The 11,361-nt window shown below is 42.9% G+C and overlaps 1 protein-coding gene across 1 annotated transcript; it reads right to left on the bottom strand.

The window, feature by feature from the left end:
- Window positions 1-447: 447 nt before the first annotated feature.
- LOC109783952 (uncharacterized) lies at window positions 448-4,610 on the bottom strand. The gene is made up of 8 exons (XM_020342526.4): window positions 4,428-4,610; window positions 3,632-3,953; window positions 3,370-3,549; window positions 3,202-3,263; window positions 2,291-2,456; window positions 2,127-2,198; window positions 1,936-2,037; window positions 448-1,133 (listed from the first exon to the last, which is right to left on the bottom strand). Exons 2-8 carry the CDS (start codon window positions 3,848-3,850, stop codon window positions 696-698), a joined length of 1,239 nt encoding a protein of 412 aa, XP_020198115.1. The 5' UTR covers window positions 3,851-3,953; window positions 4,428-4,610; the 3' UTR covers window positions 448-695.
- Window positions 4,611-11,361: the final 6,751 nt, after the last annotated feature.

Genomic DNA, 11,361 nt, shown 5'->3' on the forward strand with positions numbered 1-11,361 from the left:
GAGGAGAGCTGGTCAGCTTGGACGTAGAGGGAGTGTTCGAGGAGCCCGGCCGTAAGGGAGGAAGATCTTTCAGCCAAGCTCCAGCTTCAACAGGACAACCTTTCTCACGCTGGCACTGCGGCTTCCAGGACCTCCACGCTGAGTGCATCCCTTGGGAGACGATAGCTCCTCCACTCAGTAACTTCGCAGACATGAACATTCCCTGCAAGCAGGGCTTTGTAAACCACGCAGTAACTTGCACTTGAGCTGAATGAAGTTTTTTTTGAGCTGAATGAAGATAGCGCCTTTTTCTTGTCCATTCAAACGAGAAGAGGACCCAAGCACGTATTCACGAAATTATAAAACAACACTTTCATCAGTGTTTACACCGTCCCTTTTGCTGCTCCCATTGCAATGCAGCACGGACATCACAAAATTATAAATCAAAGCAGGGAGACAAAGTTCATCTGGACCAATAGCAGCAGCAGTAGAAAATAGGACAAAACTATTTGCAGTTGCACACGACACTGGAGCCTCGCTTACGATTATGAACAGAAGCAACACAGATGCTAGACTCAACAAAGACGAGACGAGCGTTGGTTTACTGAACACAGGACACTAGATACACTATCGAAATATGGCACAATACGCGACAAAGCCAGAGGCATGCACACCTGCCATCACAAAATCGAAGGATTTGGTCACCATGGTCGTTGCTACACGGATGCCTGCTCGTCGAGTTCTTGGTCGTCGGGGGTAACTTTAGCTCGGATCGGCTCCTGGGCGTTGCTGGCGATCGACTCGGTTTCCTGAAGCTGCTTTGCTGGCGACCCTGACTCCTGATGATTATCTGTGTTTAGGTCCTCCGTGCTTTTTGGCTGTGTGGCCTCAAGTGGGCCGCTTGCCTCTGATGGCATTTTTGGCTGTCTGGCCTCAAGTGGGCCGCTTGCCTCTGATGGCAATTTCGGGAGTGACTTCCTCTGGGGCTTCTTCACCGAGTTTGATGGGGTTACTTTCTTCGCACCATTTTGAGTAGCCTTCTCATCAAGGCTCATACGGATAGGATGGCTTGGGGTGGTACTTTCTTCAGCCTCCAGCCCAGATTTGTTCTTGGAACGGCCAAGCTTTGGTGATTTAGCTCTAGTGGGAGGAATCTACAACAAATAAGAAATAACACAACAAGGTAATAAGTACTGTGATATTGTCCAATGTTTAGAATGCGGCAACACGTGTTTAGCTAATGTTCACAGTGCAGGATGTTAAGAGGAGCATGTGCTGTTTGTTTCTGGACTGGTTCAGATGATTCAGCACCATGGTAGCGTACAATTGGTTCATAGTTGCTTTAAATGATGACTATCAAAATAGAGAAGCGTGATTTTATCCCATCTTTATGCTCCAACTCTACAATTGGTAGGTTGCTATTGAATAGACTAGAATGCTGCAAGGTAAAAGATTATTTTCTGTCGTACAGTGAATTTTAAATTTTAGATCAGACAGGTCTGAGTACTAATATTGATCTTGTCTCAAGGCATGTACCTTAACTGCCAATACAGATTTTTCTATGAGTATAAAGGCCCTGCAACAGCATCCCATCCAAATGCAGCACATGGCATAGACAATTTTCTGATGATTAACATTTTTAATATACTTTTAAATCTTGGTGTTTGAGCGCATGAAAAGTTCCATTTTCAGTATATCTTCTGAACATAGCATTTTAATGTTTTCCTGAAGTCCTGTTTTTAAGTGATGAAGTTTTATTTCCTGTATACAATTAAATGCAAATGTCTTTTTTGGGCGGGGGGCGGGAGGGGGGGGGGGGTGGGTTTCATGGTTATTTGCCCAGTAAGGGATAACCCCACACTCGGCTCCTTCTTACATAAGTCACATGACACTGTCATGAATTAACTTGTTGAAAAGCCAGGGATTCAGAAGGAATGAGGAGCAAAGCAGGATTACCTTTTTCAGTTCAACCTTTGGTGGTGGGGAGAAGCTTGGCATCGGCGTAGCCTTGAACTTTAAGCTTTTTCTCAGCATTTTGAGTTCAGCTTCTTCAGTCTCCTGTGAATAATAAGGCAACAAATGTCAGCAAGTAACATATGAGATGCAAGAATAACATTTAACATTTCCAAGAGATAACACAATGTCACCTTCGATTTCGCTTGCATATTGCTTATTTCCATCTCTCTTGCGTGAATCTTCTCCTCAAGCTTTGAGTAGAACTATATATTGGGTAAACAAAATAGCTGAATCAAATCTGCTTTTTTTTCCTCCAAATAAAATCAGGGAAATAGGGTATTAGACCAGAAATTACCTCTCTTCTTTTTTCAGCTCTCTCATCACACTTGAAACTGAATCCATAGGCAGGAGTGCTGCCAGACCTTCGAGCTTTTGAACTTTCACTATTTAAATCTTCTTCATCTCTTCTGATGGAAGAATGCTGGTCTGATTGCTTTTGAGCTTTACTTCCCTCCCTGGATCTGTGGGGGTGAATATAACAGCATAAGTGACTCTGTGAGTATCCAACAAAACTAGATAATATTAACAGGGAAAAGGAAAAATGGAGCATGAAATGTAAGAGAAATTCCCGAAGACCTTAGATGCAATTATGCAAATATGGTCCACAGACTCGGCCCTAAGTTGAACTTGACAATGAGAAAAGGAAGCACAATACTTCAACTGATCAATATTGAGCAGGGCTTTATGAAGTACACCCTCTGTTCCTAAATATAAGACGTTTTGGCAGTTCAATTTAAACTGCCAAAACATCTTATATTTAAAAACAGAGGTAGTACATGACATCCAAATGCTGGAAATACTAAAGTTAACTTCCAATACTGACACACTTGTTGAGGTTTGTGGCAGGTCGATAAATGACGAGATGAAAAGGTGTCGTTTCAGTGACATAGTAGAGAAATAGATCAAATAAGTATTATTTCAATTGAACTGATGTCTGACCGTCTGAGGGTGAGCATACATGTGTTTACCACATTGAGGTAATCCAAGAAATGGAAACATGGTACAATTCCCTATTTTTAACAAATCACTAACTAGCAACCAAAGGTTTATCTTTAAATGGCACCATAACTTTGGTTGGAACTTATCTTGATTACTAAAAGTTAGATATACATACAAATATAGGGCAAAATCCGCTCTGTCTCAAAACAGGAAGTAAGACCACAGTACGCAAGAAATAACACAGAAACAGGAAAGAAATATGCATACTTTGCGTCCTCGAGCAATGATGTCTCCTTGGCAGACGGACGAGACTCAATCTTTCCAGATTTCTGATTACCATTACCAAACAAAGCATTTGAGACCTAGCTGGCTTGGATATGGAACCAATTCCGGGTAACATAGGAATAATAAAATCAAGCAGAACGGAGAACTCACTTTCTTATCGACACTCGGATCACCATTGGTACAAGAGCCAGTGCCTGAGTCTGCATGCGATACTCGCACAATGGGTGCCTTACGAAGAGAGGAACTAGGGGTGCCTCTCCTTGCTAGACCTTCATCTCCACTCTTTGGGCTCCTTGTCTTTGCAACCTTAGGACCATGACTTGCAGTTCCCTATAAGCACATCATGTAGAAAACACTAATCAGAACAGTATTGTCACCAGACAGGCACAAAACATCACTGTCACAAGATCACCTTGGAACGGCCGATCTTCCTCCCTTCTGGGTGTGAGCTGGCTTCTCCACCTGCCTCTTCGTGCGGGTTGATCACCTCACTCTCCCCTGAATGGTCTCTGTTGGCCTGCGCATCATGCTCTTCGCCGCGCTCCTCTACACCGTCAGGCAACTCCAGCTTCGCCCCGTTCTCTATAGTCACAGCGCCCATAGCATCGGCAACATCAACAACGGCATCCATCTCGGCCAAGGCTCGCCTCTTGCACAATTTATTAATAACCCCTGCTCCGCAGTCTCCTAACTCACCGCCATTCAACCTTGCCACAGAATCATGCTCTGTTGCCCTGCACCCCTCACGAGAATGCACAATGTAGTGTAAGATTGCTAATCATGGTGCTTACTTGAGAGATATTTAACTTGACGGTCCTCGCAAGATACAAATCGACGGAACTTGGTGGAACAAATGTGCATCGGCTGACTGTGAATCCACGCATGCGTGAAGAAACTATCACCAAAAAACGATCAAACGCATGCGTGAAGAAACTAACACCAAGAAACGATCAAACGCACACGCTATACGATCCTACAAACAAAACATGTGGTCTTTCGTTCCCACAGTGAGGAGCGCACCAAATCCGAGCAGCACCGCGGAAAAGCCGGATCCAGACCACTCTGGATCCGGGGAAAGGGGGATCCACGCTCAAGATCTGCGGCCAAGAAACGCCAAATGCGTGCAGATCTAGCTGAGTAACCGCTAGGACGGTGGCACCAGCAAGAAAGGAGAGGGGTGGGAAATGTGAGAAAGATGGTTTCTTTACCTCGCCGGAGAAGAGCATATGGGAATGGCGTGGCGGAGGCGTGCGGTGGACGGGGGGAGAGAGAGAGTGGGGCGGCGGCTCGCCGGCTCCCGCGGAGAACGAAGCGAGGGCCGAGGAAGAGGAGGGGAGGGGACAGGGTGGTGACTGTGTCTGAGTTGGAGGTTGTTACTGGTTTCCAATTTCCAATATGGTTGTCTTTCATGTTTCCTTTTCTTCTCTTCTTTTACTGTTTCCTTTTTCTCTGTGTCCCCTAAATTTTCAATTTGTCAGGTCTTCTAGCATTTTAGAGCATCTCCAACGAAGATGCCTCCGTGTACATGAAGAAGAGTAAGGAAGTCGGTCATCCAGAAACATTAAATTCCAGAAACAGGGTCAAAATCAACTCGGATGGGGTGGTGTCCAAGTTCGGAGAGAAGAGTGGTGGTGGTGCGGTGATGTGTGATCACAATAGGGCTTTTCTGGCCAGTGTTTGCCATTTATTTCAGAATCATGTTGATCCTGAAGCGGTGGAGATCCTAGCATGCAGGCTTGCTCTACAAGTTGCTGTCGAGTGTGGTGTTGAGAGGGTCCATTTGAAGCTGGATAACAAGGCGGTAGTGCATATGCTAAACAATACAAGAGATCAAGGAGTTGCTTAAAACTTTTATGAATTTCAGAGTTGTTTGGATTCGTCGTTCTGCTAATATTGTCGCATATAAGTTAGAAGTTGATGTACGTGAACAACTTTGTCATGTTTGGTCCCCCCCCCCGACTGTGTCCTAAATGTAATTTCGGATGATATTCCTAGCTATGTTAGCTAAATATTAACCCTGGAAAAAGAACACGATGGGTCAGACAGACTTGAAAAAGTCCCACAGTGGGCCCAGTGGACTATCCGAACTCCCCCGAAGCTCCCTAGATTTGGTCCGGATTTGTGAGAAGTCGGACATGTGAACTGGTCCACGGAGGTTTGATACACGATGTTGGAGGGCAAAAAGTGACCGGACCACGTAGTCCGAACATTTAGGGGTGTTTTGATGGACCGCGTTGAAGAAGCCCTTATCGAACTTTTGTTACCAATAGACCAAGCGTGCATGCAGTCTTCGACTTTGTGAAGTTGTTGCTTTGTAGATATGAATCTAGTTTTTGAAAATTGACCATGAATTTGATAGAAATTTTTACATATTTTATTAAAAAAATATTCGCAAATATGTATAAAAACGTACTTCAACAATAAATGGTGATGGATCCCATATATACATTTAAACAAAGTTTAGTTGCCAATTTTATTTGCTGAGAGACGGTATCGATATGCAAAATGATGACTTATAGGTAACGGTTCGAGTAGTGACCACCGAACTCATTACCACACAAGTTGTGTTTTGGCTACAACTTAGATCTGGTCCCTAGATTCCTATCAAAACATGTTATCGTTGTCCGGTTAGAAGCGTGACGAACATCCAATCGTGATACAGCGTTCGTTATAACTTGCTTTTTTAGAATGGCTATAACTCTCTTTTGTCATCAGTACTAACTACATGCCCCTTGATAATGCCTCTCATGATCCATGGATAAGCAGGATCATCCCACAGTCATCACCACAAAAAGGTTGATAAACTAGAGTGGAGGCAACGACGACCTTTACCACTGCTACCCTTCAACTTGTGATATTTGTCAAGGGATTTTCGTCGGGTCTTAGCAGCAGTCCTAGAGTTATTACGTGGATTTGCAGTGGAGGGACCATCATGTCAGGATATCATCAAGTCTATAACACAAATAAAGGGTGATTTCCCCAGGTTCAACCTAGGGTGGGTAAAAGCGCTACTTCATGCATTGCTCTTTTTCTTATATATATATATATATACACATACATATATATATAGAATATCGAGGATTACAATGTCAGGGGGTAATATACTGGGTGAGTTAGGGAAACTTGGTGAGTTATGGTTGTGATTTTGATGGGATGCGTAGAAAATTTTTACGTCGTCTGTAGTCTATAACTAGGCGGAAAGGAGTGGATCCCGTTCTACATGCCCCTATTGCCCCTTATATAGTTCCGGTATCGAAGACTCCATGTTGATGCATTAGGGCGTATAGGGGTTGAAGTCAAAGAGGTATTGCTTTACAGTACTTTAGCCTCTCCTACGCGTCGCAGAGATTTGCCCCGGATGTGGTGTATACAAATAGAAAGGTTCCCATGTGGTCGGGGCTGCATTTCCCTAATGTAATGGCTTGTCCATGGGCTTAGTGGGGTCGTCGATTCGACGTTGAGGGGCGTGGCCATAAGTAATTCCACTTATCATCAACCCCCCCAATCAATATTTGTAATGGAGCTTGGTCCGTGAGTAAGGTTAACATATATACTCATAGTCGTCTTCATCTTGTCCTTGATAGGTGCAGGTGTCCTGATTGATGTGTGTCGCTGAAACGTAGATGATGGATCATTGGACGATGATAGTTGGTCAATAGTAGTTGACCTTGCTTTGTTGAATATTTCTTCTTATTTGTAAGATGTTGCTTCTTGTCTCTTAGATGATGCTTCTTGTTTTGTCGTGGGTGCGAAGTTGCTATTTGTTGTGATTGTGTCATTGAATCTTTGCATTCCTTCACCAGTTGGGATTTCTTGTTCCGTCCACGTGTTGTGGCGATATACTTTGTGTGCCGGACTAACAACAATTGGGGCATTTGTGAGGCTCATGCCAGTACCGGTCCTAATCTCCCTTTGTTTAGTATTATTATTATGATTTGGGCAAATCAGATCATCAATCTCCTTCAAAGTCTAGATGCCTTTCCTTTTATCCTCATTGGATTGTGTCTTCCTATCTTTGTCTTCAGGTCATATGTTTTGTGATTTCCCACGAGATGTATTTATGTGACAAAGGGGCCTTGATGATTCCATCTCCGCATCACTGTTTATCCCTCGCTTTTGCATATTAGTTGTAGGATTTTCAGAATTGTACCACACTCATGTGCCCTTTTTGCCTGATTTCATGACGTTCTAAAAGGAGAAGGATATTTTGAGCATTGATTGGAAAAGACCTAATTTTGGGTGAAAATCATGTCAATTGACCTCATAATAACCTTCCATATGAAGAAAATGTCACACGGGAGGAAACCCAAACATGGAGGGCTTTCAAGAGGTGAAAACGGCACATGGTACAAGCATAGGCATTCGTATCATTCGACACCGCCACCCCCTGGTCGAGTAATTCAACCCCATGTGATCGGATTTCTCAGATGAAAAACAAAGAGTCTAGAACCACAAACCAGAACTAGCAAACATCACCTCCAAAAAGGGATCTGGAGAGGAATCTACGGAAGGGCACTGCTACACCATCATCCCGACCAGGGAGACTACAACATCAATCTTCATCATCATTGTCATCCACATCCTCAATATCAATCCCTTTATTCATCTCGTTATAATACCAGACCCTAGTTTGGATTCATATGTGTGTTGCATTAATCATTCATCTGTTATTGCCCTAAACATCTTTATGATGTTTGTTGTCTCTATGTTTGAGTAATCCCCCTAGTCCTCGGCGATATCAAGAAAACCTAGCATGTTTATAAGCTTAATGCTGATAAGGTGCATGATTCTCTTTACATGTTATGTCAATTATTATTCGTGATGATGTCTGATGTCGACCTCACAACATTTTCCTATAATATATGGACTTGAAGGATTTTACTATCCAAGGGTAACGAAGATGTGGAGGTATAGCGGTTACAAAATATTCGACCCTCTCTTCGTGGAACTTGGATAGGGGAGTGACGAAGATCCTTAATCATTGTTGCATCTACCCCGGTAGGGGAGGGACAGTGGTGGCATGTGTGATACAAAGTTGCGGTTGTATGCACGTATGTGTACTTGGCTCCGTTCACACATAAAAACACATAAAGTGGGTCGATTATCTAAACCTAGAATTGTGCATCACGACAATTAAGTAACATACATACTAGTGATATCTAGAGTCCCTGAGAACTTCTTAGTCCTACTGCATATTTCATCGCTCTAATTACTCTCTTGTTCTTTACTTTCGTTATTGTGCACTTTAATTCTCATCACAATAACTCTCGCAGTATTTTTCCAATTCTGTGTTTCTTTTGTTTGGGTTCGCAACTAACTTGCAGGCACATTTTTGATAAACCTCTACAAGAGGCAAAATACCATATGCTAGCTCCATGTGAGACTGATACTCTTTCTTCGAAAAGGCTACAAGTCAACCATGTGCACTTGTAGGACGTCAAGCTTTTCCTGACGCCGCTGCCGGGAAGATAAGCACCTTTGGTTTTCGTTTTGAGTTTTGGTTTACTATTGTGTACTAATTGTTTTGCAGGTTCTAAGAAACTATGGCCGTGTATGAGCATCTGTATCAACTCGTTTCAATAAAGCTCTCGGGATCACCTATTTAACAAATCTTCACATGTTTAGGCCCGATACGTAATGGTGAAACCTACAAAGTTAATCCGAGTCTATGCGGACTGGTGAAAAGTAAGCCATTTACAAGTGACAATATGGAGGATCCATACCAACATGTGCAACTATTTGATGAGGTATATGGCACATTTATATTAAATGCTTTCACTTGTGATGAAATGAAGTTAAAGTCTTTTGGTAAATATGCTTATAAAGGATGCAGGAGTACTCGCCTTTTCATGACCTTGTCATGTGAGAGTGCCCTCTGCAGTGTCTATTGTGCCTAAGTCTCACACAGCTGGCTCCCTAGCACACTCGCAATCGTTCGATCTCCGTGCACGCTGATACGTCTCCAACGTATCTATAATTTTTTATTGTTTCGTGCTATTATATTATCAATCCTGTATGCTTTATATGTCATTTTATATCATTTTTTGGGAACTAACCTATGAACTCAGTGCCTAGTGCTAGCTCATGTTTTTTTGCCTATTTCTTTGTTTGGCAGAAAAACCATACCAAACGAAGTCCAAACACAATGAAACTTTACGTTGTTTTTTTGGACCAGAAGAGACCCTGGAAGCTTTGAGGGAGGGCCAGAAGATCTATAGGTGGGCCATAAGCTCACATTCTGCGCCCCGAGGGGAATGCCACTTGATCTTGTGGGCCCCACGGAGGTCCATCTGACCTAATTCCAGCACTATAAATTCCCTAAATCCTAGAAACCCCCAGAGCGAGACCCGAAACAGTTTTATCGCCACCGCAAGCCTTTGTTCTTCTGTGATCTCATCTAGTGGCCTCCATCGGTACTCTGCCGGAGGGAGAATCAATCACGGAGGCCATCTTCATCAACCGTGCTGCCTCCATGATGATGTGTGAGTAGTTTCGAGAGGACCTACGGGTCCATAGAAGTAGCTACTTGGCTCTCTCTCTCTCTCTCTGATCTTCAATGCAGTGATCTCTTCGGAGATCTATTCGTTGTAATCTTTGCAGTGTGTTTGTTGGGATCCGATGAATTGCGGGTTTATGATTGCTACTTATGAGCCGCATTAGGATTTCCTCGAAGAGGAGAGGATGATGTGGTACAGTAGTGATAAGTATTTCCCTCTGTTATGAAACCAAGGTTATCAATCTAGTAGGAGAACCAAGCAACACTATGTAAATAGCACCTGCACACAAAGAACAAATACTTGCAACCCAACGCGTAGAGGGGTCGTCAATTCCTCAATGGTTACGAGCAAGATTAAATGATATAGTTTTTGATAGGTAGATCAAACAAAATAGAAGTAAATTGCAGTGAGATATTTTTGGTTTTAATATGTGATAGAAAATAGACCCTGGGGCCATAGTTTTCACTAGAGACTTCTCTCATAAAATTAGCATACGGTGGGGACAAATTACTGTTCGGCAATTGACAGAAAAGCAAATAATTATGATGATATCCAAGGCAATGATCATGTATATAGGCATCCTATCCGAGACAAGTAGACCGAAATGATTCTGCATCTACTACTAGTACTCCACGCATTGACCGCTATCCAGCATGCATCTAGTGTATGAAGTTCATGGAAGAACGGAGTAACACCTTAAGCAAGATGACATGATGTAGACAAGATAAACTCACGTATGAAATAAATCCCATCTTGTTACCCTTAATAGCAATGATACATGTGTGTCATGTCCCTTTCTGTCACTGGGATTGAGCACCGCAAGATCGAACCCATCACAAAGCACCTCTTCCCATGGCAAGATAAATCAATTTAGTTGGCCAAACCAAACCAATAAACTAGAGAAGAAATATGAGGCTATAACAATCATGCATACAAGAGTTCAGAGAAAACTCAAATAATATTCATGGATAGATCTGATCATAAACTCACAATTCATCGGATCCCAACAAACACACCGCAAAAAGCCATTACATCAAATAGATCTCCAAGAACACCGAGGAGAACATTGTATTGAAGATCAAAAAGAGAGAATAAGCCATCTAGCTACTAACTATGGATCCACAGGTTTGTGGTAAACTACTCACACGTCATTGGAGGGCAGCAAGGATGATGAAGAGCCCCCTCCGTGATCGAATCGCCCTCCGGCAGAGTGCCGGAAAAGGCCTCTAGATGGGATCTCCAGAACTTGCGATGGCAGAAAAAGTATTTCGTGGACTTCCCTGTTGGTTCCATGATTTTAGAGAATTTATAGAGGTGGAGCTAGGTCAAATGGAGCCTCGTGGGCCCCACCACCCATCAGGGCACGCCCTGGTGGGTGATGGGCCCATGCTCCCACGTCTGGTCTTCTCCCGAAGCTTCTAATGTCTCTTTTGTCCAGAAAAAAATCTCCAAAAAGTTTCATGGCATTTGGACTTCGTTTGGTACTGATATTCTACGAAACCAAACACAAGCAGAAAACAACTGACATTGGGCACTAAGTTAATAGGTTAGTCCCCAAAAATGATATATAATTGCTTGTAAGTTTATATAAAACATCCAAGGTTGAATAGCATGGAACAATAAAAAATTATAGATACGTTTGAGA

The sequence above is a fragment of the Aegilops tauschii genome, chromosome 6, assembly GCF_002575655.3.
Source record: "Aegilops tauschii subsp. strangulata cultivar AL8/78 chromosome 6, Aet v6.0, whole genome shotgun sequence".
Taxonomy (NCBI): Eukaryota; Viridiplantae; Streptophyta; class Magnoliopsida; order Poales; family Poaceae; genus Aegilops; species Aegilops tauschii.

Bases quoted from the DNA above. Each gene is read 5' to 3' on its own strand.
- LOC109783952 (XM_020342526.4), bottom strand. From the start codon at position 3,850: ATGGATGCCGTTGTTGATGTTGCCGATGCTATGGGCGCTGTGACTATA. The intron at 2,199-2,290 runs GTAATTTCTGGT...CCCAATATATAG, and splicing joins GAGCTGAAAAAAGAAGAGAG to TTCTACTCAAAGCTTGAGGA. The intron at 2,038-2,126 runs GTGACATTGTGT...TATTATTCACAG, and splicing joins ATATGCAAGCGAAATCGAAG to GAGACTGAAGAAGCTGAACT.